At 57.9% G+C, this 22,870-nt stretch overlaps 7 protein-coding genes across 7 annotated transcripts; all 7 read left to right on the top strand.

Annotated features, from left to right (window-relative positions):
• Window positions 1-2,678: 2,678 nt before the first annotated feature.
• LDBPK_364800 (hypothetical protein, conserved) lies at window positions 2,679-3,647 on the top strand (the record flags this gene model as incomplete). The annotated part of the gene is made up of 1 exon (XM_003865546.1): window positions 2,679-3,647. One exon carries the CDS (start codon window positions 2,679-2,681, stop codon window positions 3,645-3,647), a length of 969 nt encoding a protein of 322 aa, XP_003865594.1.
• Window positions 3,648-4,558: 911 nt separating this feature from the next.
• On the top strand, window positions 4,559-5,917 carry LDBPK_364810 (hypothetical protein, conserved; the record flags this gene model as incomplete). Its single annotated transcript, XM_003865547.1, has 1 exon — window positions 4,559-5,917. One exon carries the CDS (start codon window positions 4,559-4,561, stop codon window positions 5,915-5,917), a length of 1,359 nt encoding a protein of 452 aa, XP_003865595.1.
• Window positions 5,918-8,259: 2,342 nt separating this feature from the next.
• Window positions 8,260-10,254, top strand: LDBPK_364820 (hypothetical protein, conserved; the record flags this gene model as incomplete). Its single annotated transcript, XM_003865548.1, has 1 exon — window positions 8,260-10,254. The coding sequence occupies one exon, from the start codon at window positions 8,260-8,262 to the stop codon at window positions 10,252-10,254; it is 1,995 nt and encodes a 664-aa protein (XP_003865596.1).
• Window positions 10,255-11,291: 1,037 nt separating this feature from the next.
• On the top strand, window positions 11,292-11,771 carry LDBPK_364830 (hypothetical protein, conserved; the record flags this gene model as incomplete). Its single annotated transcript, XM_003865549.1, has 1 exon — window positions 11,292-11,771. One exon carries the CDS (start codon window positions 11,292-11,294, stop codon window positions 11,769-11,771), a length of 480 nt encoding a protein of 159 aa, XP_003865597.1.
• A 799-nt stretch (window positions 11,772-12,570) lies between these two features.
• On the top strand, window positions 12,571-13,989 carry LDBPK_364840 (hypothetical protein, conserved; the record flags this gene model as incomplete). The annotated part of the gene is made up of 1 exon (XM_003865550.1): window positions 12,571-13,989. One exon carries the CDS (start codon window positions 12,571-12,573, stop codon window positions 13,987-13,989), a length of 1,419 nt encoding a protein of 472 aa, XP_003865598.1.
• Window positions 13,990-14,704: 715 nt separating this feature from the next.
• On the top strand, window positions 14,705-18,427 carry LDBPK_364850 (hypothetical protein, conserved; the record flags this gene model as incomplete). The annotated part of the gene is made up of 1 exon (XM_003865551.1): window positions 14,705-18,427. One exon carries the CDS (start codon window positions 14,705-14,707, stop codon window positions 18,425-18,427), a length of 3,723 nt encoding a protein of 1,240 aa, XP_003865599.1.
• Window positions 18,428-21,397: 2,970 nt separating this feature from the next.
• LDBPK_364860 (hypothetical protein, conserved) lies at window positions 21,398-22,090 on the top strand (the record flags this gene model as incomplete). Its single annotated transcript, XM_003865552.1, has 1 exon — window positions 21,398-22,090. The coding sequence occupies one exon, from the start codon at window positions 21,398-21,400 to the stop codon at window positions 22,088-22,090; it is 693 nt and encodes a 230-aa protein (XP_003865600.1).
• Window positions 22,091-22,870: the final 780 nt, after the last annotated feature.

The raw sequence follows: 22,870 nt of genomic DNA on the forward strand, positions 1-22,870 counted from the left end.
TGTTCCCCTCGGTAGGGTTCGTGCCAGCATCTCATTTGTTGCCTACCGCTGTCCTCTTCCCCCCTTCTTTACCCCCCTCTCGGTTCGCTTTCTTGGTGTCCCCCTCGACCGTTTTTGTCACGCTCTACCCATCTTTCTCCCCGTCAGATTATTTTTCTCGCTTTCGACTATGAATTGTGCGGCTTGCCCTCACTCCTCTTCGTGTTTTACGACTCTTACTGCGACCTTGGTGTGAATGCCCCCGCCACGATCTGGGCCACTCAACAGCACATGTGTTGATCTCTCGTTTTTCTCCATCTCCCCTTCTTGCGTCCCTGTCGCTCCTTCAGCTAGACTCTCTTATGTTGCCGCTTTCTCTTTTTTTTTCGGTAGACATGCGCAATGGGCGGCCACCGCGGCGACTAGCGATCTCCCGTTCACGGCCACTATCACTGCTTCTGTATGTGCAGTGTAGCGCATGTGCACTTTTTTGGCGACGTGCTCAGCCCCCTCTTTTTTTTTGTGCCTTTGTGTTTCCATTTCTGTTATCTTTGTCTACCCCATCCCTGCGCTCTCCTCCGTTCTCTTCGTCTCCAACCTCCATGCTTATGCCACACGATAGTGCCAGCACCTTCTTCTTTTTCTTCTCTTTCTTCGCCGCGTCTTTCACGCTTATGTATTTTTGAAGGGATTGCCAGTTTCTCAGGGCAGCGGCACACACCTCAGTGCGTGGTAGGCACACAGCCCCGAGCCGCAGGCTTTCTGGGAAGGATGCCATGCAGACCCCCTCCTCCCTCGATCCCCCTGCCAAATGCCGGGCCACTTGTGGTGGTGACAGGGTCACGCACCCTACGCCGTGGGGAGCTGGGAGCGATGCATCGCTGCTCATGTCGTCGGTGAGGCTCTGGACGGTGTTGTGTGGGAGCGACATGCGACAGTGAGCACGCTTGTGCCATCCATATGATAGGCAAAGTGTCAGCGTGGCTCGAACGTGCATCCTACCCGGCCCTCGCACTGCCCACCGTCGTGGTTAGCCTGAGCCGCCCCACAGGGGATGCAGCAGGGGTGGCGACCCTCGCGATGGGAGGGCGTCTGTGCGGTGGGTGGGTCGAGTGTGAGGCAGGGGCCCTGCTGCGAGATGGCTGAGTCGGTGCACTGCTGTAACGTGTGTGCCGTGACGGGGGGAGGGGGGGGTGCTTCGTACCGCGCGGATAGGCCTGTGACGGACCGGGAACTGGTGGTAGAGCGGCGTTTGAGCTCATGGCTTGCCGTGGAGGGGGCACGCTGAGCAAAGAAATTCGTCTATGCGACGCATTGTTGAAACGGGTCTTTTATCTAGTGGTGCTGCTGTTTCTTTTTCCTCATTTTTTGCGTGTTCGGACTCTCTTGGGTGCTGTCTGGAGGATCTACGAGACTTGTTGACGTCTTTTGTACTCCAGGTCTACTTCAAATGGTGTTGCAGTCGTTGGGTCGACCTCTTCCGAGTGTGACGTTTTTTCTTTTGCTAGTCAGGGTGGTGGTGGTCGCGGGGCGAGCGAGAACCTTTTTTTTACTTGCGTGAATCTGTATGTGTGTGTTAGTGTGCGACTCCGCCGCTCACTCTCCTGTTTTTTTTTTTTCGTCGTCGTTGTCCGTCTTCTACGCCGCATCTGGGAAGACTTTTGCGTTTTCCTTTTTCTGTTTTTTTTTTTCATTTCTCGTGGTGTGCGTTGAATATGCTGGTGTGCTGCGTCCTGCCGACCGTCTATGAGCGCCGTGCGCTTTCGCATTGGACGCGAGACGCAAGGCGAAAAGGGATCCAGAAGTACATATATCTCTCTCTCTATATATAGATATCTATCTATATATAGATATATATGCATAGGAAACGCCACAGATCATGGAGTGAATGGGTGGCCTTACAAAAAAAAAACAAAAAGAAGTGGCGAAGGTGATAAGGAAGGAGCTTTAAGAGGACACCTTGCGTTGTTGTATAAGTGGAGTGCGTGCTGATGTCTGTTTTTCTCTCTCCCCCACTTCTCTCTCCTGAGCCGCTGGAGCTGTGCGCACGGTGTGAAATCTACTGAGTTCCATGTCCTGTTCGTCTCTTTTTTTTTTCTTGATCGTTTTTGCTTCGGATTTTTTTTCGTGCGTGTTAATGTGGCTCCTTGTTTTTTGTGTGTGAGATTTTTTTGTATGTGTGTCTGTTACAAAGAAGGCTACTAAAACAAACCTCACCTATACCACCCCAACACGCTCAAAAACAACAGCAACAACGACAACGAAAAAAAAGGCGCCGGCCATCTGGGGTGCAGTCGGTGAGACGCCTTGACTTGAAGCTCAGTGCTTGTGACCCGCCGTGCCTTAAATGCAAGTGACTCGCTCTCTGATGAAGATAGAGACAGATAGAGAAGCCGTGCGCTTCTGGTCGCAGCACAAGCAATGATGAGGCACTGACTCGTATCGCAGATCCGCGAAAGTCAGACAAGTGTTGCACACTGCAGTAGTTTTCCATCCTGATGCGGTCACTGCCGTTGTCAATCATGGCTGCAGTGGCCAGACAAGGATCTCACCATCACTCCCCTATCCTCCATTTCAGAAGTGCTTGTATGTAACGAATTGCTTCCGGCGTATTTCTGCCCAGAGTCATCCCTACTTTGTGCCGCTCCGCACGCCACCCCCTGGAGGAGACTCACGCCTCGGGACAGGAAACCATGTCCATGTCCGCATGTAGAGTGACTCCTTTTTCGGCGGGCCTGCAGTTTACGAGGAAAGACGTCCACGAACCTCCTGCAGATACTGCTGTCGATAATAAAAGCGGCGTATCTGATGGAGAGCCTCAAGCGGCCGGTAGAACACCAGTGAGGGAAGAGGCTCGCTGCTTTGAGTCGGAGGAAGAGCGACTCCTGTGGAAAGCCGCCAGGCTGCGCCACAGCATCGAAACGGACTTGGTGCCACGACAAGAGTTGGCCGAGCGCGCCCTTCGACACGGTCGTCGGCAACTTGTGAAGCTACAGCGCCTCTCGCCGAGTGCGGCTTTCCTGACGTTCCGACAGAAGTGTGCCGCGTGGTGTGATCGGCTGCGCCTCTTCGAAGAGCTTGTGGTGCGCACTATGTTGAGGGAAGCTGTGGACGGCGCCGCACGAAGTGGCGATGTGAAGGCACCTGCCCGATGGCGGAAGTCGAATCAATGGCCGGCCATCACCAATTTTCTGGAGTTGCAGTTGCATTTGTGTTTCGCAGTCAAGGGCAGCGCTGCGGTAGAAGCCTCTTCGCCAGAGCAGTCGAGCCGCGAGAACTCTGCGGTTTACCGACATCTGGCCGCGATCTGGGCAGCGCAGCAAGAGCGTCTTCTGACATGTGACCTTCTTCATCGCTATTACACATTAAGGGACATTTTGCATGGCTGGGGAAATGCCTGGCACGTGAGGGCGTCTTGTGCTGACGACGGCGACAACGTCAGCTCCACTGCACGCAGTCGTCTGCCACATGAGCCGGACGGCTCATGCATCTGCCCGTTCACCGCGTGGGAGAGTCTCTCTGAAGTGGATCGACTCACAAGCTACTCAAAAATATGCTCCCACCACCTCACCGAAGACGTGGTGGAGTGCTTGGAGGCGCTCATGTTCACGCACTTTGCGGACGTGTGGTGCCATGTCGAGTCCGTCACGAGCGGTGTAAGCACGTAGTCGAACGTATCTGCGGTGCGGCTGCATGTCGATGATGATCTCCGAGCATTTCCGTTTCGAAGTCAACCCTCATCGCTTCACAAATGGCCGTGCATCCGCCCCCTCACCCTCTCTTCTGTCTTGCCTCTGGTACCGAGAGCGTACCTTCCCTTCGCGAGAATGCCGCTGTGCTGACTCTCATCCATCTCCGCCAACTACCGCTCATCTCTCGTGTTCTCTGTCCTTTGGGTCGAGACAATCATGTACTCAAGCGCCTTTGTGCCTTCCTGTCTCACCCTCGCTTCCCGCCCCTCTTACGCGCCTCCTCTCCGTTTCGAGCAGTGCTGTCGGTGTGCACGCGCGTCTGAACGGATGTGCGCGTGCGCTTGACCATTGCGAAACCCTGGGGTAGCAGCCAAGGCGATGGGCGCGTTTAGTGTGCGGGTGCTGCACTGGACTGCTAGTGGACAACGATGTTCAAATCGAAATCGGAAAAGAGAAGCGACGGACAGGACTTATGGGAGGGGCACATCCTTCTAGGGCGTACGAACAGGTAGACACGTGCTGACAGACCTATGCGACCGCTTTGCTCTCGTCGAGAGTGCTCGTGATCCATCCGAGACGTGGCGCGCCTCCGAGCGAGGCCGCTCCGGCTACCTCGGGCATCACTCCTTCGCCATATGACCCCACACGCTCTCGTGTTCCACCTCTCCTTTCCGTGCTATCCTCTTGTTTTTCTATACGTGTTCGTGTGTCGTACGTCTAGACGGCTGGTGCACAGAGCGCATTGATCACCGTCGGCCGCTTCTTCTGGCGTGCATGTTTGTGTCTTCCTGAGGGGTCGTGCCGCCTGGACTCACAGATTTTTTTAATATATTGTTTTTATTTTTTGATAGTCTCTGTCGTTTTGTTTCCTCGCCTTCTCGGGCTCAATGTCCGATTCGGAGGCGCCGTGTCAGGACGGGCTAGCTGCTGCCACGTGCAAGAAACCACCGCAGCGTGCCTGGGTGGACGACGAGGATGTACCAGTGGAGCAGGAGACGCCGGCGTTCTTCAAGGAGAGTCACGTCAAACCGGCGTGGGCACTTAGCGACACGACACGCGCAGACAAGGACCAGTCCGACTCTCACGAAGGCGCCGTTCCGGGCTACCGGCGCTCCGCGGAGGCGCTGGCTCGCAAACGCTTCCGCAGCGACGATCTCGACACCTTGCTGTCGCGCAAAGAGCCACTCCTGTCGTCAAAACACGACCGACCTCACAGTGCTGTGCCGGCAGTGCTCTCGTTGCTGCCCCTTCCTCGTGACTCGGCACGCACGATTCACTGGCATCGTAACGGCCAGCTGGCAGTCGTTGGCGGCAACCAGCACATCTACACTTTCCACGCCGCCGGTGGGTTCGTGGAGCAGCTCTCCAAGGTACACGTTAACAAAAGGATAGAAACGACGGCGCTCTCCGAGAATGGTGAGGAGGTGCTCATCGCAGCGCATGAAGCGTACGCGCCCCAGCTGCTGAACATTGCCACAGAACAGTTGACCACGCTGGCATTCCTCGACACCCGCGATACTGCGGTGCATCGGAACGGCCGACGCGACAACACGCGAGATGAGTTCTTTGTCTCGAAGCTGGTTTGCAGGCCGAACGACCCCGTGAGTCGCGGCGTGGCGATGGCGCGCGGCTCTTCGGTGACGCTCGCCTCGCTCTCCTCCGGCAGCGTCCTTAGCCACATCACTGCCGACACGGCAGTCGTGGATGTCACCTTTCTCTCCTCGACAGAGCTGGCCATCGCGACCAACAACAAGGTTCTACTCTACGACGTACGCAAGCTCAGTCGTTTCACCCGCGAGTTGACGGACAACGCGGCACTCGACATTACAACTTGCGGCTTCTCAGCTTCTCGTTCATCAGGTGCGTGTGAACGCGCCATGGCGATTGGCTCTGCAAGTGGTGTGGTGAGTGTCTACGACAGCGCTACGCTGCGCTCGGCAGCGGCGGCGGCGGCCTCGGTGGCGGCAGGATCACGGCCGAAACTGCTCCGCGAGTTGAAGCAGCTCGTGACCCCAATCTCATGCCTATGCTTCGGCGAAGACAGCCAGGGCGACTCGGTGCTGGCCTTTGCGACACGCGGGCAGAAGGGCGGCTTCCGTCTCGCACGGATGCCGGAATTGAACGTGGTGCCGTCCTTTCCAGCCGTCTCGACACGGCACGGCTTCGTGCAGAGCATGACCATCGCACCAACAGTGCCGATCCTCTCTGTCGGTGAGCGTCAGAAAGTAACGAATTACGCGCTTTAGCTCAGAGTGGAAGCACAAGAGGCGCGCCGGTCACCCGAAAGAGGAAGGCAGATCTCTGTTTGATTGCGATGCTATCGATGAGACCCGACGGGTGAGAAGTGCACGGAAGCACCGCGACCGCGGGTGAGTAGAGAACGCGCACGTGGCCATGCAGAGAGCTCTCTTTTCCCCCTTTCTCTTTTTGGCTGCACGCCGCGCTTTCAAAGTTCATGGGTGACTCTCATCCTCCATCGCCCTCTGTGGCCGTCATAAAACGGCTGGCCGCAACGAAAAAAAAAAAAACAACAACCAAAAAAAAAAGAGTATCCTTCATCTTTCGGCAGCGCCCCTGTTTCACGATGTTTACACACGTGACAAGCGGGTGTCTTTTGCTGTTGCTGTTCGTGTTTGAGGTAAAGAAGAAGTCTCACGGCGTCGTCTGCACGGGATGCATGATGGGGTAGGTTTGAGCTGTCCAGTACGTTTGGCACACGATGAAAAAAAAAAGACGGGATAGTGCTATGCAGCGGTACCGCTCCCCCTCTTTCCTAAAAGCTTCTGTTTTTCTTCTCGTGTAATTGATCCTAAACCGCTAGAGAAAGAAAAGGGCGCCCCAATATGTCCGCACGCAATGCGAAACGGCTTCTGCGGGCATGATTCGGTCCCTGGGTTTGATGAGGTGAGTAGGTGCGTGTGCAGCGTGCATGACTGTCTTGATGTCCGCGTGCCACGCAACGGAAGACGACGCTGCTGCTGACACATGGATGAGGCACCAAGTCGGTCACTCATACGTTTCACCGTGCATGTGGGCACCTTCTGTCAACGAGAACGAAGCAGCGACGAGTAGCCCAAAGCAGCTGCATACACTCACACAAAGACCATGCGCGACGCAGCATGCGAGCATTCTTATCATCCGCTCGTTCTCCTTGTCCGCTTTTCTTTTGTTCATGATGCGCACAACCCACCCACCAATGTTGTTGCAAGAACATTTTACGCAATCCTTTGCTCGGGAGAGGAGGGGAGCTTATTTGATATTTCAACCTTACAGCGCTCACTCGTGCTGCGACTCTTGCCGGGCGCGCGCTTGGTTACGTCAACACACAAACGGCACACGCTCTCCTCGCGTGCGACACCGACTTGTTTTCGGTTTTCTTTGTGCCGTTGAGGGGAGGCGAACTACTCCTTCTCTCTCCCCTCACTGGCCTCCAGGGGAAGGTTGCTGCTCCTCTGACGGCGCCCTCCCCCTCTACCCCTCCCTCCCACAACGTCTCTTTCGCGTTTGCACCGTCCTCTGTGCCGGGGCTTGGGTGGCCGTTTCGTGCCTTGTCCGCGATCTCTGCATTTCCCCTCATCTGTTTTCACCCTCTTTGTCGTAGGTTTTTTTTTTGTTGTTGTTGCTATTTTCGCGCTGCATCCGCCTCCGTCTCGCAGTAGCGTCCCCTCCGGCCCGTTCCTTGCTCTCGACTGCGTTTGAGCCTTTGTGTGTCTTCCACCCCTTCTCCTTCTCTTTTTCGCTTTTCTTCGCGTCGCTTCTCTCTCGGTCCCATCCCCTATCTCACTGCCACGACCGCCGCACACCGTCTAGCCAGACGGCACGAGGGATATCATAGTAAAGCGTTTCTACCGATTCATTCCCTTTTTCTCTCTCGCTCCTGTTTTGTGTCTGTGACGGCAGGGCGCAGGGCTTCGTTGCGCGCGCTACGGACGTGTGCGCTGCTGTTAGTGATTACTTCTCCTTTTTGCTGGTGCCGTGCAGACCGTGACAACGCAGTGCCCCTCGGGACGTCGGGCACCTTTTTTTTTTCGGGTCATTTTTGTGTTGTTGTTTGTTGTGTTCTGCCGCGGTTTACGTGTTGTGGATTAGCGCTCCTTACTGCATGTCTGCTTTAGTCTCGTGTAGCAATTAAATGGCGGCCGCTGCGCAGCTCACGAAGGCGACGGCGCTAAAGAAGAACACCGTCGACTACATCCCCAGCAAACTGGCGTACGACACAGCTATTCCTGTTACGATTCTCGAAGATCGCAGCGACTTCATCGAAAAGTGCAAACCCTACGACATCATTGATGGACCGAATCCCCTCGATGAGCCAGAGGCGACGGATGCTACGCGGCCGCAGGCGCAGTCTGCCCTTGTGTCGCCACCGCCAGAGGTGAAGACGGTGGAGCGCTCGTCAGGGCGCGCCAACCGCAAAAGCCACCAGTCGACATTGAAGGCCGAAAAGCCCCACCCCGTCAAGCGAGAGAGAGACACCGAGGAAGGGCGGGACGGAGCTGTGGTTGTATTCACTCGACCGTCACGACACGGATGGGCAGCGGAGCGTCTTGCGCAGCATCGACCGTATCAGTTGGTGCGGTCGCATGATATGGAGACGTGTGTGCGGTATGTGCTGGATGATGTCGACTACGATTGGTGCGAGCGTCAAAACGTCGCACCGGAGAGCCTCCAGCGCGGCGTGACTTACCTCGAGTGGGCGTACGCTTCCTCGCTCCTTAGGGCAGCGACGCCGCGTGTTGCCACTCCCGAAGACTCAGGCACCGCCGCCGCTGACTCTGTTGTCCCCGGATACGGTGAGGGGCGCCACTCGTTGAGTACACAGTCTTCGTCTCCCACTGGTGCCGCCGCGGCAGGCAGCGGACGGCATACGACCTCGGGACGGCAGAACGGCAAGGACAAGGCTAGTGCTGGGGACGCTGCAGTGCGCTTGTGCGCCCTGTGCTCCAAGCCGGTGCAACTGCTGACGTCGCAGTCGCGGTCCGGTGCACTGGAACGTGGTACAGGCGGTGTCAACACTCTCCAGAAAAGAGGAGGCGGGGCAACGCACTTGGCTGGTGCGCTCTCGTCATCACCGACTGCACGAGGCGGCGCGAGGGTCGGCGGCGGTCATGCGCGGGGCACATCTGCCCCGCAACCGTCAGGTCTCGTGCTGCCCACCAAGAGGGCATTCGGTGATGTGTCCGCAGGGATCGCGTCCCCGTCGCACGACCTTCAGAGCAGAGGACTCCGGTGCAGCGACTGCGGTGTTGTCGCGCATCTGCGCTGCTGGTTCTTCTCAGAACCGCCGAAGCTACCGGAGGCATGGATATGCGACGGCTGCACCATTTACGCCCATCACCGCAAACGAAGCGCAGGCATGTGCTGCATATGCGGCCGCGCCGGTGGGGTGCTTCTGCCCTATGTCCCTTCGGCACTAAGGGACGACAGCGACGCTGTCAAGCCTAGTTCCATGCAGACGCCCGCTTTCCACGGCCGCTCGTCGTCGGCGGCTGCGCTGTTTGACACGGTCTGCCATGCGGTGTGTGCCTTGAGCATGCCGGAGCTGGCTGTACATCCCCAGGTCACCGTTCTGCGACGCAACGGGCTCGTCGATATGCAGATGCGCCCGTACGTCTACCCGCTTCGCCGTGTCGGCAAGCACAAGTGCGCCATGAATTGCCGGTTTTGCCAGCATTTAGGTGGCCGATGTGTCCAGTGTTCACACCCACACTGCTTTGAGGCGATGCACGCGTCCTGCGCAGCCGAAGCGCACACCGTGGATTGCCAAGCTGAGCTGCCCATTCTTCCTGCGACTGCCAGCCCACGCCGCACGAGCGCCGGTGCGCGAGGTGGCGCATCAACTTTAGACGCCACCACCCAACCGATTTCGCTTGGCTGTTCACTGAGCAGCCCCCTGATGGGCACTACCAACTGGACCAGGTGTTCTCCCTACTGTAGGAAGCACTACGGCTACTCCGTCGGCAACTCCGTCGGGTCTGCTGAGTTAGGCCACAAGGCGGAGGCGGAGGCGCTGGCGCTGGACTTGACCGGGCTGCTCACTGGCGGCGATGGAGTCACGTCGCCTGTGGTGCGCAAGCGTGGCCGCGGACGGCCGCCGGCGGCGCTGGTGAAGCAGCGAGAAGCAGAACGCGACCTCATTTTGAAGCTTCGCGCCTACTGGCTTGAACGCCGCGAGCAGCGCCGCGAGACATCGGCGCTGCTCGCCAGCGAAATCAACGCGCGCGTGCGGCCGATCGGCGAGGCATCGATGCGGCCGGAGATAGTCAAGATTTCGGCGGAGAAAGTGCGACTTTCGCACTTCCTGAGTCTCGTGCCGGAGTGGCAGTGGCAGCTCGTCTCCATCGTCGAAGGCGAACTGCCGCTGCCGGACGAGGAGTACGACGACGTGCAAAAGTTCCGTAAAGCGGCCCACACGCGTCGGTCCGGCAACACGCGCAGTTTGTACGACAAGATGTGCGAAAGCGCCGTGCAGCTTGGCCTCTTGTGCCGAGCGGCAGAGGCGATCAAGGAGCAGTGCAGACTGCGGCGCGCGAGCGTCGAGCAGGAGCTGGCGGCGCTCCGCATTCTCAGTGGGTGGCGGTAGGGAGGGGGTGGGGAGGCAGTGATGGCATCGCAGAAGAGCGCTAACAGACCTGGGGAGCAGTAAGCTGTGGCGCCTCGCTTACAGCAACGCGCGCAAACCGCTGGCCATGAAAGATCGGCAGCCCAACACCACATCGGCAATACTCCAGGGCAGCGGCTCACGCTTTTCCTCTCGGTATGGCGCATCAAAGTAAGCCTCCGTGGTGCACACGTGCTTTCTTTTGCTTGTTCGTTGATTGTAGTTGTGCATATATCCGTATATACATGTATATATGTTTGCTAGCGACATATTTTACATCCCAGCGTCCACAGAGCCCATGAACAAGGCAAGGAACACTGCACATGCGAAAGGAAACGGCCGAATTTCGGCCCGGTGGGAAGCGTCAGCAACGTGCGCGCGACGCTGGCGACCTGCTGCGGTCTTGTATGGCGCCAATAGGCGCTTTTCAGCACAAGATGATGTGGCCGAACGCAGGGGCTTAACGTTAGACGGTGTTCTGGAAATAGTTGCTAATTTTCTTAGTCAAGTAGCAAATGAGCTCCTGTAAAGCTTCACGCATCTCATCCACTCCCCAGGGGCTCTGTGCATGCACCGAGGACGGCTCTGAGCACCCCAAGCCTGCATGGGCGCCCACTCACATATGTGCCCAATGAAAAGACTCACCTCCCTCTACGTTGATGCTTTCTTTCTTTTTTTTACTTCGTAGAAGCCTTTTGGCGCTGCTTGTCCCCTTTGGAGAGCTGCAAGCACGGCTACAAGAACACACGCGTACCACATGGTCAAGTGCACAGGCATAGATCTTTTCTCCACAGTGTGGCTTCCTTAACTGGCTTCTCGTGGCCACCAGCGTGCACATCTTTTCTTTGCTGCAAAAAAAAAGGAAATCCTAGACTCGCAGGAGAATATATACATATACAAGGGTGCTGCTTCTGCGTACTGTAGACTGAGCTTGTGTGGGTGTGGACGCGTCAGCCCTCACGTTCTCTCTTTCTTTTCACCTCCTCTGGCCTTTTAAAACCGTCTTCCCCAAGGAAGAGATGCGTGTTCGCACCTACCACAAGCATGCTATCCAGCGCAACAGCCCTGCTCTGCAAGGCCTCCTCGCCTTGCACACGATGTTCTCCGTTTTCTACTCCGCCCCCGTCTGGTTCACCTACCTTGGCATCCGCTGGCACGTGGCCAGCGTCACGTCGCAGCAGCGAATATGGATGATCTGCGTGCTCATCATTTGGTTCTGCACGGAGATACTGCGTCTCCACCTTGGGTGTCTGGCCAACAAGCGAACACTCTTTGGCGAACTTGTCGCATTCCTGACTATGACCCTCGTTCCACAGCTCCTGCTCGTCTGTGTTCTTTTGGGCTTTCTGCCGGAGTGCACCGACTTGGAGTTTAGCGTGTGTGTCACGCAGATCCTGCTGTTGGTGCTGGAGTGCCTCACGGCGATGCAGCTGTTGATGCGGGTGACGCGCAACAACGTCGTTGACTTTTACGTCTCCCTCGGCTCGCCCTACTGCTGACACGGAAAGCAGCGCTGCTGTGAGGGAGTGGCAGTGGAATTCTTCACACAGGAACCGCTCGCATGCATACTGGCCGCGGCACATAAGGAAGCCGGGGGGGGGGCAACGAGCGGTGGCAGTAGTGCCGAGTCTCTTGTACAGTTGTTCTCTCCTCTTTCTGCTGTTGTGTTCTCTATCCCGCGGACCGGACATCTCTCTCTCTCTTCCTATTAACAGCCTTTGAGGAGAATGGCAAGCAGACCGACCTTCTACAGTGCACACCGCACCAAAAAAAAAGAATTGTGTCAACTGGCAAAGAAAAAAAGTGAGCGAAGCTGAGAATTGCTGAGTTTCATGAACCTTTTCACGGAACCGAGCGCCTATCGTTGAGGCACAAGACACGCAGCCTCGCCAGTCGCATCTAGCGCGTTGCCTCACAGGCTTGCGGATGACGTCGGAGTGAAGCGAATCAGCAGCGGAGGACATAGCTCATTGTGCTCGTTGTTTTTGTGATGTACTCCTCCTACGTTCGCCGTCGTCACCGTCTCGTCCTCTAACTGCCCCTCCTTCCCCTCCCCTCAACGAGGCCGTTTCCTTGATGTACACTTCCGCCGCGTATGGTTGCTGGTTCTTATTTCTGTACAAGCCGGCGGCACGCTTGAAGGAGAGACCCAACGGCGTCTTCCATCAGCGCACACCTGTGCCGACCGTTTTTCTTTTTTTTTTGGATTGTGCGTGCCTCACTTGCCCTGCCCAGGACACCAGTCGCACGCCAAGGCTCCAACACTGCCCCCCCCCCCCTTCCCCCCTTTTTTTCAAGATGGATATTTCGTATCAATTATGGTCGCTCGTAGAGCAGGCGCGGCGCTCATCGACCATGCCGCCAGCGCGCATCACCCTCCCTGCTCGTCAAACGCGAACAGCGGCAGAGACTCAGGCAACCGACTCTTTGCTGATCACCTCCCAAGCGCTTGACCGTGCCGCTGACGTGGCCATCGGTCGCGCCACAGCGCACATTTCCGCTGTCATGGCCGCTCTCGACGCAGTGACACCAAGTTCCTTGGCGCACCTGCAGAACAGCCTTCTGCTCTCGGATGCGGAGCTGCTTTCCGTAAGCAGCTCGCTGAAGGCGTTCACGGAGACCCTCACCAAGGTCACTGCACTCACGGAGGCACGACGCTGGCGCGGTCGCTTGACGGGCGCACCTTCAACCGCCACAGGCAGGGATGACGCCTTGGAGGGTCTCGCAGTGGACAAACCGGATGGGCAAGATGGAAAGACCCGAAGTGGCGTTGTCGCGCATCTTCGACAGGCAGTCTCGACTCTGCAGCGGCGGATCGCCTCAAAGCGCCTACACGTCGCCCTTGCGAAGGAGGAGTTGGCCCTGTACAAGACGGAGCTGTTTCTCTACGGTCACTGCGGTGTGGTCGCATGCTCGGACGAGGTGGCTGCCGAGCTCGCCCGCCGCATGGAGGCGACGCACAAAGAGGCAGGTTTGCGGGGCCAGCAAGGCGCCAAGGCACTTGAGTTGGCGGAAGTCAACGTGCTCTCTGATGGCGGTGGCGGGCAGCAGCGGCGTCATCACACATCGTCAAAGTCACCCGGCCCGATGCCGGGCTTTGGCACGACGTTTCGTGTAGTCGATGGCATGGTGCAGCGGGCCGCCGAAACCGTCAAAGCAGCTGGCAGCCACGCCGATTCGGCACTGCATGTAGCACTCACGGGCGGTCACGCTGCAGCGCGGCAGCTACTGAACGCCGGTACTGCTTCTGTCGCGGAGATCCTTATGCTCGGCGCTGGAGCGCGCCGCGGCGGCTGCGGCAACCTCTCGATCCCAGCTGTTGAGGCACTCGTGACGACTGCAGGCGGTGGTGCGCCCCGGCTTCCGACTCTTCAGCCGTACCAGCTCACGAACGAAGAGGAAGCGTATCTGCGAGAGCAGAATCGCGCGCTTCTTGAGGCCCAGCGTCAGGCATCCGCACAGGATGCCAAGGCAGTCGAGGCTCTGGTCAGAGAACTATCGCAGCTGACGTCCCTGATGAGCGAGCAGGTGGTGCAGCAAACGGAGCAGTTTTCGCTGATCGTCAAGAACACGGAAGCGGCGCACACGAACGTCAAAAAGGCGATGAGCGAGGTAGAGAAGCCCCTGAGCGCCTTTTGGAATCCGACGCGGCAGCTCGTGGCGGTCCTCTGGGTGTGCATGGCTGTTCTTCTCGCCGTGAACTGGGCCTCACGGTGAGAGAAGCAGCTGAAGAACACAGACACAGACGGAGAACGACAAGACCCGTAGTGCTGCAACGGGCAGACGCTCTCGAGCATGTGTTTTCCTTGCTTCCATGCAGACACCTCCGTCGACACTGGAGGGGATGGGCTTGGGAGTGGCGCCTCCCCCCCATCTCTTGGATTCGCAGGGGCTCTTAGCGGCTCCATTCGAAGAAAAGCTGAAGGCGAGTCTCGCTCATCCGCACACACGTTTCGGAGAGAAGCGCAGAGGAAGCAGATGAAGATATCACAGCTGCCTCCGCTCCCCCTCCCCCCACCCAAAAAAAAAAGAAAATGCGAAGACACCACTTGCAGAGGGTATCTCGGAGTAACCGTCATGGTCGAAGCTATCTCGTAGACGGAGGGGGTATGTTTATGCCTTTCGCACTCCTCGAATACAGCATTCCTCCGCGACCTAATGAACCGGAAAAGGGGGCCGCACTCTCCCAGTAGCGACCGCGAGCAGGAAGCGTTGTGTTTCGCCGTAGTGCTCTTCGCGAATGCTATCCTCGACGTTTTTTTCCCAGTCCTTCTTTTGCTGTTTCTGGTGGTGGGGCAGCTGTATCGATCTGGCTTCCACGGACGATCTCCTTCTTCCTCCCTTCCACGACATTGTAGAAACGCGCACACGCATACATTCACATCACCAAAGGGACTGCTGCGTTGAGCGCAGTGCGGGCATCGTCGTCGATATGTGGCTTAACGCTGCCCGTCGGTGCGTACGTAGCTATCCCGGCGACGCCACAGCACAGCTCACGCACGTCAGCTCGGCCGCACGAAAGCAGCCCCGCGCGGCAGCGTTTATCTTACCCGCTGGCACTGCTCGCTGCTACGCCACGGGACCGGCAGGGACGGACAATCTTGCCGGCGTCTCGCCGGCTTCTGCCGCGAAGGTGAAAGCTGACAGCAGCCCCGTCTCGTCGAAGACGAAAAGCAGCCGTTTTGTGCGCACCTGCGGCAACGCGGCTCCTCCTGCAACGTCTAGTGCCGAACCCAACGGCGGCGCCATCCCGCAAGGTGAGGCCGACGCGAGATGGTCCGCTCTCCACGTGAACTTGTCGGCTCCACCGGGCTTGACCTCTGCCGCTTCCGTGGCAGCGTACCTGCAGCGCCTCCAGAGCCTTCTGCGGCACGGACGCCATTCTTTCATGCGCGCCTGTGCCGTGCACGAGCTGGGGAAGATTTTATTGCCTTCAGTGAAGGGCATCGACGGTGCCACTGTACTACTACTGCTGCAGACGCTGCGGATGGCGGACGCTGACGAGGCCATGCCCCTTGTCCAAGACGCAACCACGTGGATGGGTTTGCACGGCTTCCACTTGACCCCGCCACAGATGACAACCGCGATTGAGCTGCTGCTGCACTTTGACCGCTCCGTGGCGCGTGAGCTTGCCGTCGCGTTGGTCCAGCGCACGCCCCGGAGCACTCTTTGCTCTTTTTCCACCGCGCGCGTTGTGCCGATTCTGACGGCAATGTTGCCAACTCTGACGTACGGCCGAAACAGCAACCTTGCACTCCAGTCGATCGCGCAACTGGAGCAGGCAAGAGAAAATAACGTAATCGCCGCTGAAGGGCTGCGCGACGGATGCCTGAGCGACGAGTTCCTGTCAGTATCATCTGGGTGCCTGACGCAACTCTTGCGCGCCTTGTGGGCCTTTAGGCGAGCGAATCAAGGCCTCTACAGCACAGTGGCTGCCACCGAATGGCGATCCCTGGAGGAGGCTGCGTGCCGCATACTCGCCACCCCAGAGAAGTGCGCCGAGGTGTCACTCGCTGAACTTATCAACGTCATGACCGACCTCACTCAGTGGAGGAAGCAGCGCAACGGCTCGGGCAGCGCGGAGACAGCAGTCAACAACGCGCGGGGACAACTTTTCGCAGCACTTCTTCTTCGGCTAGAGGCGATCACGGAGCGCCTACGCCGCTGCTCTCCTGAACCGTCCGAAAGGGGCTTTATCTTGCCAGAGCCGCTGACGATGAGCGATATCTCAGTGGCCTGGTCCCATTGCTTGGCGCACGCCAAAACTCGCAGCCCCTCTCACGACTTACCCTCCCTTGCAGACAGCGGCGACGGTGCCGACGCCGCATGTGCATTTGGGACTTCGCTACAGGCTCTCCAGGCGGCTCTGTGGGGCGTTGTCGCTGCGCGCTGCAGCGCAGAATCGCAGAGCATTGACGCAGTGCAGTTGGCTGCGTTCATGTGCAGTGAGCTAGTAGTGTCCTGGATGACACATGCCCACCAGGCACGCGATGAGGCTCTTGCGCAGGCGGTCGGTGACGACACATCCGCAGTACTGCCGGATCTTGCATCCTTGATTCCCGAGGCGACACTCCAGGGTGTTGTTGACGGCATATCGGCACAGCTACTGGCTGACAGCATCACATGGACGCCGCAGATGGTTCGCCAGGCGGTTACTTTGTTGGGGAACAGCAGAGATCCCGCGCACCGCGCGCGGGCGCTGGAGCTGGCGAGGAAGTGGTATCGGCAGCTGCAGTCACGCGCCCAGGAGGGCGAGCGCCTTCAGCCGATTGAGCTGCTAGCCTTTTTCGTTCCGACTCTGTTGCAAGAGGAGAAGAAGGGCGTGGCGCAGGCGGTGAGAGCGTCCCTGTCGAGGTGGAGCGTTGCAGAGGTGCTGTACTTCTTCACCGAAATCGCAATGCACGGCGGGCGCGCAGGTGGTGTGGAGAGCATGACGGTACTGCGGGACTCGGGCAAGCTGCTCGGCGTGTACGCTGCCAAGGCGTCCGCGCCGCAGCTGGTGGGGCTCGTGGAGTGCTACGGTTTGGCGCAGGTGCGGAGTGATGACTTCTGTGAGGCGGTTGCTTCTCGAGTGTCAGAGCTGCTGCGAGCCACAGTCGCGGATGCGTCTCGCGAAAAGACATACTTGTCAGCCGCGCCACCGACTACTGCGTCCGAAAGTCAGGCAAACTCCTTCGCTGCGGGGGAGGAGCAGGCGATGCAGACGGAACCTGCCGCCGCGAACAGCACAAGGCCCGGTGCCATCACCTCTCCGGGAGTGACGATTTCACAGCTTGCACGGCTGCTCCGCTCCCTTGCACTCATGGAGACGCGGCAGGTGTCGCCTTTTATTGACGCCGTTCATATCATCACGCGCGCTGCCGACGCCGACCAGGGCACCGCGGAGCAGATCACGCAGCTGATTGCGGCGTATGCGAAGATGCTCATCTGGTGCTATCCAGTGCTGCGTGCGTTGGCGGAGCGACTTCTGCGAATGGACAAGTCGGAGGTGACCCTGTCGCACCTCGTTACTGCGCAGCTGGCGCTACTCCGCATGGACGTCACCCTTCCTTCCTTCACTGCTCGCTTTTATGAAGAGCTATCGAAGATGCACAAGCCAGCGGCAGGCCAATCCCGTGTCTCGGCCGCTGGTTGCGCCAGTCTGCACGACATGGTTGTGCAGTTGTCTATTCTCGCGCGCCTGCGCGGTCACCCGTCAGAGACGCCTTTAGACGATGCGGTAGCGGAGGTGCTGATTGAGCGCATCGTGGCCCACTCAGATCATCTGAAGGTGGACGAAGTTGCGGAGGTGCTGCTGTCGCTGAGTCGGCTCGGTAAAGGAAACTCGGCCGCGTTCGGAAGTCTCAACGTTCGGACCCTGGGCATGTTGCCAAAGTCACCTCCACGGGTGATGGCGCATGTGGTGGAGGCATACGCGCTCGCTGGCCGCGGCGACGACACGGAGCTGTTCACCCTCGTCGCGGATCGCACTGTAGCCATGCGCCACGAAATGGCATCCGTCACCATTGCCAGCGTCCTCGCCTCCTTTGCAAAGGCAGGTGTGCGCAACGACAGACTCTTCATCGAGGTCATTCCCCGGGTTCGCCACGTCGCGACCTACGGGACCCCGCGCGATGTGGTGAACGTCGTGAGCGCTTACGCTGCGGTGAATCTGTGGCACTACAAACTGTTCGCTCGCCTCGCCGATCGCGCGATTCAGTTGCGCGCCGACTTCCGCACCCCAGAGGTGGTGGCACTACTCAAGGCGTACGCGACAGTTCAGATGCGCTACGATCGTCTCTTCACGGAGTTCGCGCCGCGCATTCAGACGCTCGTCCACCTGCTCTCGCCGGCAGACCTGGCCTCCATCGTGTCCAGCTACGCGCAGCTCGACATACGCTGCCCGCCAGTGTGGAAGGCGACCGCGGCCCAAGCCGTCATGGTCACCCGCAGCTTCAGCCTCGAAGACGCGAAGACTCTTCTCGAAGCCTACGCGTCGCAGTCGTTCTTTAATCAAGAGTGCGTCAGCGCCCTAACGGAGCGCTTCCCTGAGCTGGCTAGCATTTCGTGGGGCTCGGCCGAGACCGTTGCAGAAGGTAACGAGCGTTCTAGCAGCGGCTCTGACGGATCCGAGAGTGAGCACTGTGGTCAAAACAAAAGCTCGCAGGGCGTGTAAGGCAGATTAATGCAGAGTTCCGGTGTCGGGACAGTAGCCTCATGGGATGTGACGAGTGCTGTCTGCGAGAGCAACCTCGAGGAAACGAAGAACAAATCTGCGATCGATCCGCACTGCCGGCGACCCGGCAGCGGACCTTCTGTGTGCCTCTTTGTTCTCCCTTTTCCTCATGGCAGCGGCGCATACCTCAATGCGTGTTTTTACACGGTTCAGCGCCTCATTTTTTCTGGGGAGGAACCCGGGCCAGTACCCTCCCCGCCCCCCGCCCCCCACCTATTATGTACCTTCTGCCGAATTCCGAGTCACATGTCGTGGTGGCAGGGTCCAGCACCTACGACGTGGGGAAGCCAGAGCGACGCATCGCTACTGATGTCGGCGTTGAGGTCGTGGACGGCGTGGCGTCGGATCGAGTCTCGGCAGTAGGCACGCACAAACAAAACCACCCACATGAAGGTTATGGCTGTGCTTTGCACGGACCGCATCGCGCCCACTTGCGTGGTACCGCTTTTGCAGGGCTTTCTCTGGCCATTGTTTGGGTTGTCCTTGTTGGGGGAGGGGGTTTCGCGCGTCTTCAGTGCGTTGCGCGCACGTTGTTTCTTTGTGTCGTTCTCGTAAACGTTTTCGTGCGTGAAAAGAAAAACGACGAAATGCCGCAAAGGGCAGAACGCGTGGCCAGATGTGATGAAGCGGTGAAGAATGCACCATAAGTATGCACACGGAGAAAAAGAAGGAAAGCCGACTATACACGCAATTCTGTTCGAGCCCAGCACTGCGAATGGGACGTCCTTGCGTATTCCCTCTCGGCGGTGCTCTTGTGTGTGTGGTGGGGGGGGTGGGGTGGGGGGGGTGGCGAGCGAGAGCGGAGACGCTAAACTTGCGTGAGCTCTTTTTCACGGCTCGATCATCCGGCACACAACTATCCTGGGCAGCCCTCCTTCCTTTCTCTCACAGAGTCGCACTCGAGCGCTGAAATGCGCTGATTTTGCGTACAAGTGCGACACGGATAGAACTTGTGCTCAGCCTTGGTTACTTCGTTCTCCTCCCACCCCCCTCGTCGCCCTCCGTCTATCCTTCGTATGTTTTGGTTTGCCCTACATCACGGTTTTAGTCGGAACCTCTTTGCTTGTCCGCCCCTTCCGCTTCATCCTCGGTGTGTTTGATGCTGTCTCTCATGGTGGCATTCTGTTTCAGCGCGCGCCGCTTTAGTACTTGTTTCGGTGCTCGTGGCCTCGACGTCACAACACACAACTGCGCGCACGCACGTCTGAAGGGGGAGAGGCAGCAGTTTTCACGCCCAATGGTGCGTGCCGCAGTAGCGCAGTGAAGACTCCCTAATCCCGGAAGCGCATTTCGAAATTCGGACGTCGCGGCGAGAGAGGAGGGAGCCGCAGCACATCACTTTTGTTTCTTAGTGGGTGAGTGGCACGCCACCCAAAACGCCACGGTTTGACCCCTTCTCCTTTTCTTTTCGTAGCGTTTTCACTTTCCTCTCGTGTGATTGATGAGCCTCGGTGTCCTCGCATCCACGCTCTTCACGAACTCGCGTATCATGCTTTACCAGCCTGAAAATAGGTTTCCATGGCGGCTCTCGTGCCGGTTCTCTCCAGCCTGACGAGGAAAGCAGGGATTTCTTGTGGGCTTTCCGCATCTGAGGCGGGCGTGAACGTGCCAAGCGTTTCTGTCGCTACGGAGTAAGCTGGCCGCAGAGCGGTGTGGCAAGCGAGCGGAGAGGGCTCATCGAAGCAATGGTGGTCGTGATCGTGGCGGTCGTGGTGGTGTGTGTGAGGGGGGGGTGGAGGGTTGGGCGGAAATAGGAGGGGGCGGGCAAACTGATGGAGCCTCTGATTTATCAGGCAGCCACTGATGTTTCGAGAATGAAACAAGCAGAGACGCGCTGCTTCCAGATAAAAACGAACAAAAAAAACACAAGGCACGCCACACAGTGTTACACCAAGCCGAACTTACCATTCAGCAGCGCCGTTTCTCGCAACACTGCTTAGCGGTAACCGGCGGAGGGGTTGCTGATGAAGGGACCTCAAGCTTGCTGGTCACACAAGTTCGCTCTGGAATAAATGCCCTTGCTATTGTGCGTGGGAGACTCTGCACGGTTGAGTCGTTTGACGAGTGGCATCTGCAAGAGAGACATCAGCAACCACAAGCAGGTTGTCTTACATCTGGCCGTAATGCGCTGCAGGGAGCACTTGTTTCTCGTGGCAGGGCCTCGCCCTGGGCCTGCTTTGCGAAGCAGTGGCGCGCATCCTCAGAAAACACGCACGAGGCACTGCAGTTTCTACTGCGCTGCCCATGTACAATAAGATTGAAGGGCGCGGAGTGGAAAGTAGTAACGAAAATAACAACCACGAACTCGATAGCCGGGAGCATCACAGAGGGGCTTCAAGGATATCGCGCCTCCGCCTCCGCTCCCCCCCCCTCCAGCGGAGAAGGTTTGAATGCGTCTGCCTGCGCCTTTGTGGCTCTTCTGTCACGCATAGCGACTGCTTCGAGAATGGCCTGTCGTTCCCTCTTCGACTAAGCCGATTTTGTTCTTCTTGGTATGCTCTGCTGTAGAAAAAGAAATAAAAAGCCATGAGCTGGAAGCCACGCCCGAACTAATAATGCAGAGCTGTACTGTACAGGCATAGACTCAATTCGCTCGCTATCTTTTGTTTTCTGTAGGTGTGTGTGTGTATAGACGCCACTCTGCATGCGCAGATGAAGTTCATAGACAATGAGGATGCAGGAAGAACCCGTTTGAATTAACATGGGAACTGCACTAGTGCCGCGTCTCCTAGACAGCGATATCTCTGAAAACGAACTCAATGAACACACAGAAAAGGAAGGCCGAGAGTACTCGTTTTCACTTCCTTTTCCCATCCTTCTTGTGCTCTCACCTGCTACGTTACCACCACACGTTGAGAGACGAAAAGCATCACACACGTACAGGCACTTGCTCACTTACCCGTAGAGGTCATGTCTACCTATGGAAAAGTGTACCTTGTCTCGGGCAACAATGGGAAGTTGGCTGAGGTGCAGTCCTACCTTGCTCACGCGAAGATCGTCGCAGAGGCGGTGAAGTTTGACCTGCCGGAGACGCAGAACTCGTCGGCGGAGAAGATTAGCTGGGATAAGGCGGTGGAGGCATACCGAGTTGTAAACAAGATGCCGGTCGGTAAACCGCTGCGCCACGGCGGCACACCAGTGCTTGTGGACGACACCTCGCTCGAATTCGACGCTCTCTGCGGGTTGCCCGGCCCCTACATCAAATGGTTCCTTGATCGGTTGGGGGTGGAAGGTCTTTTGAAGATGGTCAAGGGCTTCGCAGCACCCTTGGAGGAGGACTCGGGGGCAGCGGCGCCCGCCCACCGTGGTGCCAACGCCGTGTGTATCCTCTCCCTCTGTCACGGCGTTGACGAGGCTACCGGCCAACCGTTGGTGGAACAGTTCCGCGGCGTGTGCCGCGGTGCGCTGCCTCCCGTCCCTCGAGGCGGTGTGGGCTTTGGCTGGGACTCGATCTTTGCGCCTGAGGCACAGACACCGGCGTACGCAAAGACCTTTGCGGAGATGTCCGCGGAGGAGAAGAACACGCTGTCTCACCGCGCCAAGGCGCTCAAGATGCTCACGGAATATCTCAAGACCCACGCGCTGGAGCTCCGAGGGACGTAGCTGCTTGCATGACCGCACACACAAATGGAAACGCCCCACCAAATCCCCCTGAACGAATTTTTTTTTCTCGCATGCACTGATTGTGTGACTGGGGCTTTTCTCATGGAAATCGTGGCGATACCCCGTTCTTCACGCCTGCACTGAAGCCAACTATTCGTGCTGTAGAGCCTTTGCCGGTGCCAGCAGCCACAGAGAGGCGCACGGCGATGCTTCGTGCTCGTCCCAAGCGGGACATGCGAGGGGGCGTTGCTCTCGTGCTTTGAGCAGAAGTGGCCCTAAGAGCATGTGTGCACGGCGACCATCCCTCTCTCTAACGGTCGTCTCTGCTGCTAATCGACTTCTCTACCGTTCTCTCCCTTAGGCATCCCTGATGGATGGTTCATGGTTCACCGTGGACTGGATGTCTCGGGGTACCCAAACGACAGCATGGTGCCCGTGCAGTTTTCAACACGCTTTTGACAGCGTTCTCTGCTTTCATTCTCCTCTCTCGCTCTTTTCCCTTTCTACCCATTCGTTTCTTCGCGGCACGCGTGTTACTCTTGCAGGCCTGACCTCTTGTTTGCGTGCCTGCTCTCTCTATTCTTTCTTACCGTCACACAGCCGTCTTGCCACTGTGCTATTCTGACGCGTCCGACCAGGCGCCTCGCCCTGTCTCCCTCTTCATCACTGTCCGCGTGACCACCATTTTCGTAGCTGCGCATTGCGTGATTTTTTTTTCTCCGCACGTTATCGCTTGCGTTTCGACTTCCTGTGCCCCACACCATCTTCAGAATCGAGGCG

The sequence above is a fragment of the Leishmania donovani genome, chromosome 36 (assembly GCF_000227135.1).
Source record: "Leishmania donovani BPK282A1 complete genome, chromosome 36".
NCBI classification, from domain to species: Eukaryota; Euglenozoa; class Kinetoplastea; order Trypanosomatida; family Trypanosomatidae; genus Leishmania; species Leishmania donovani.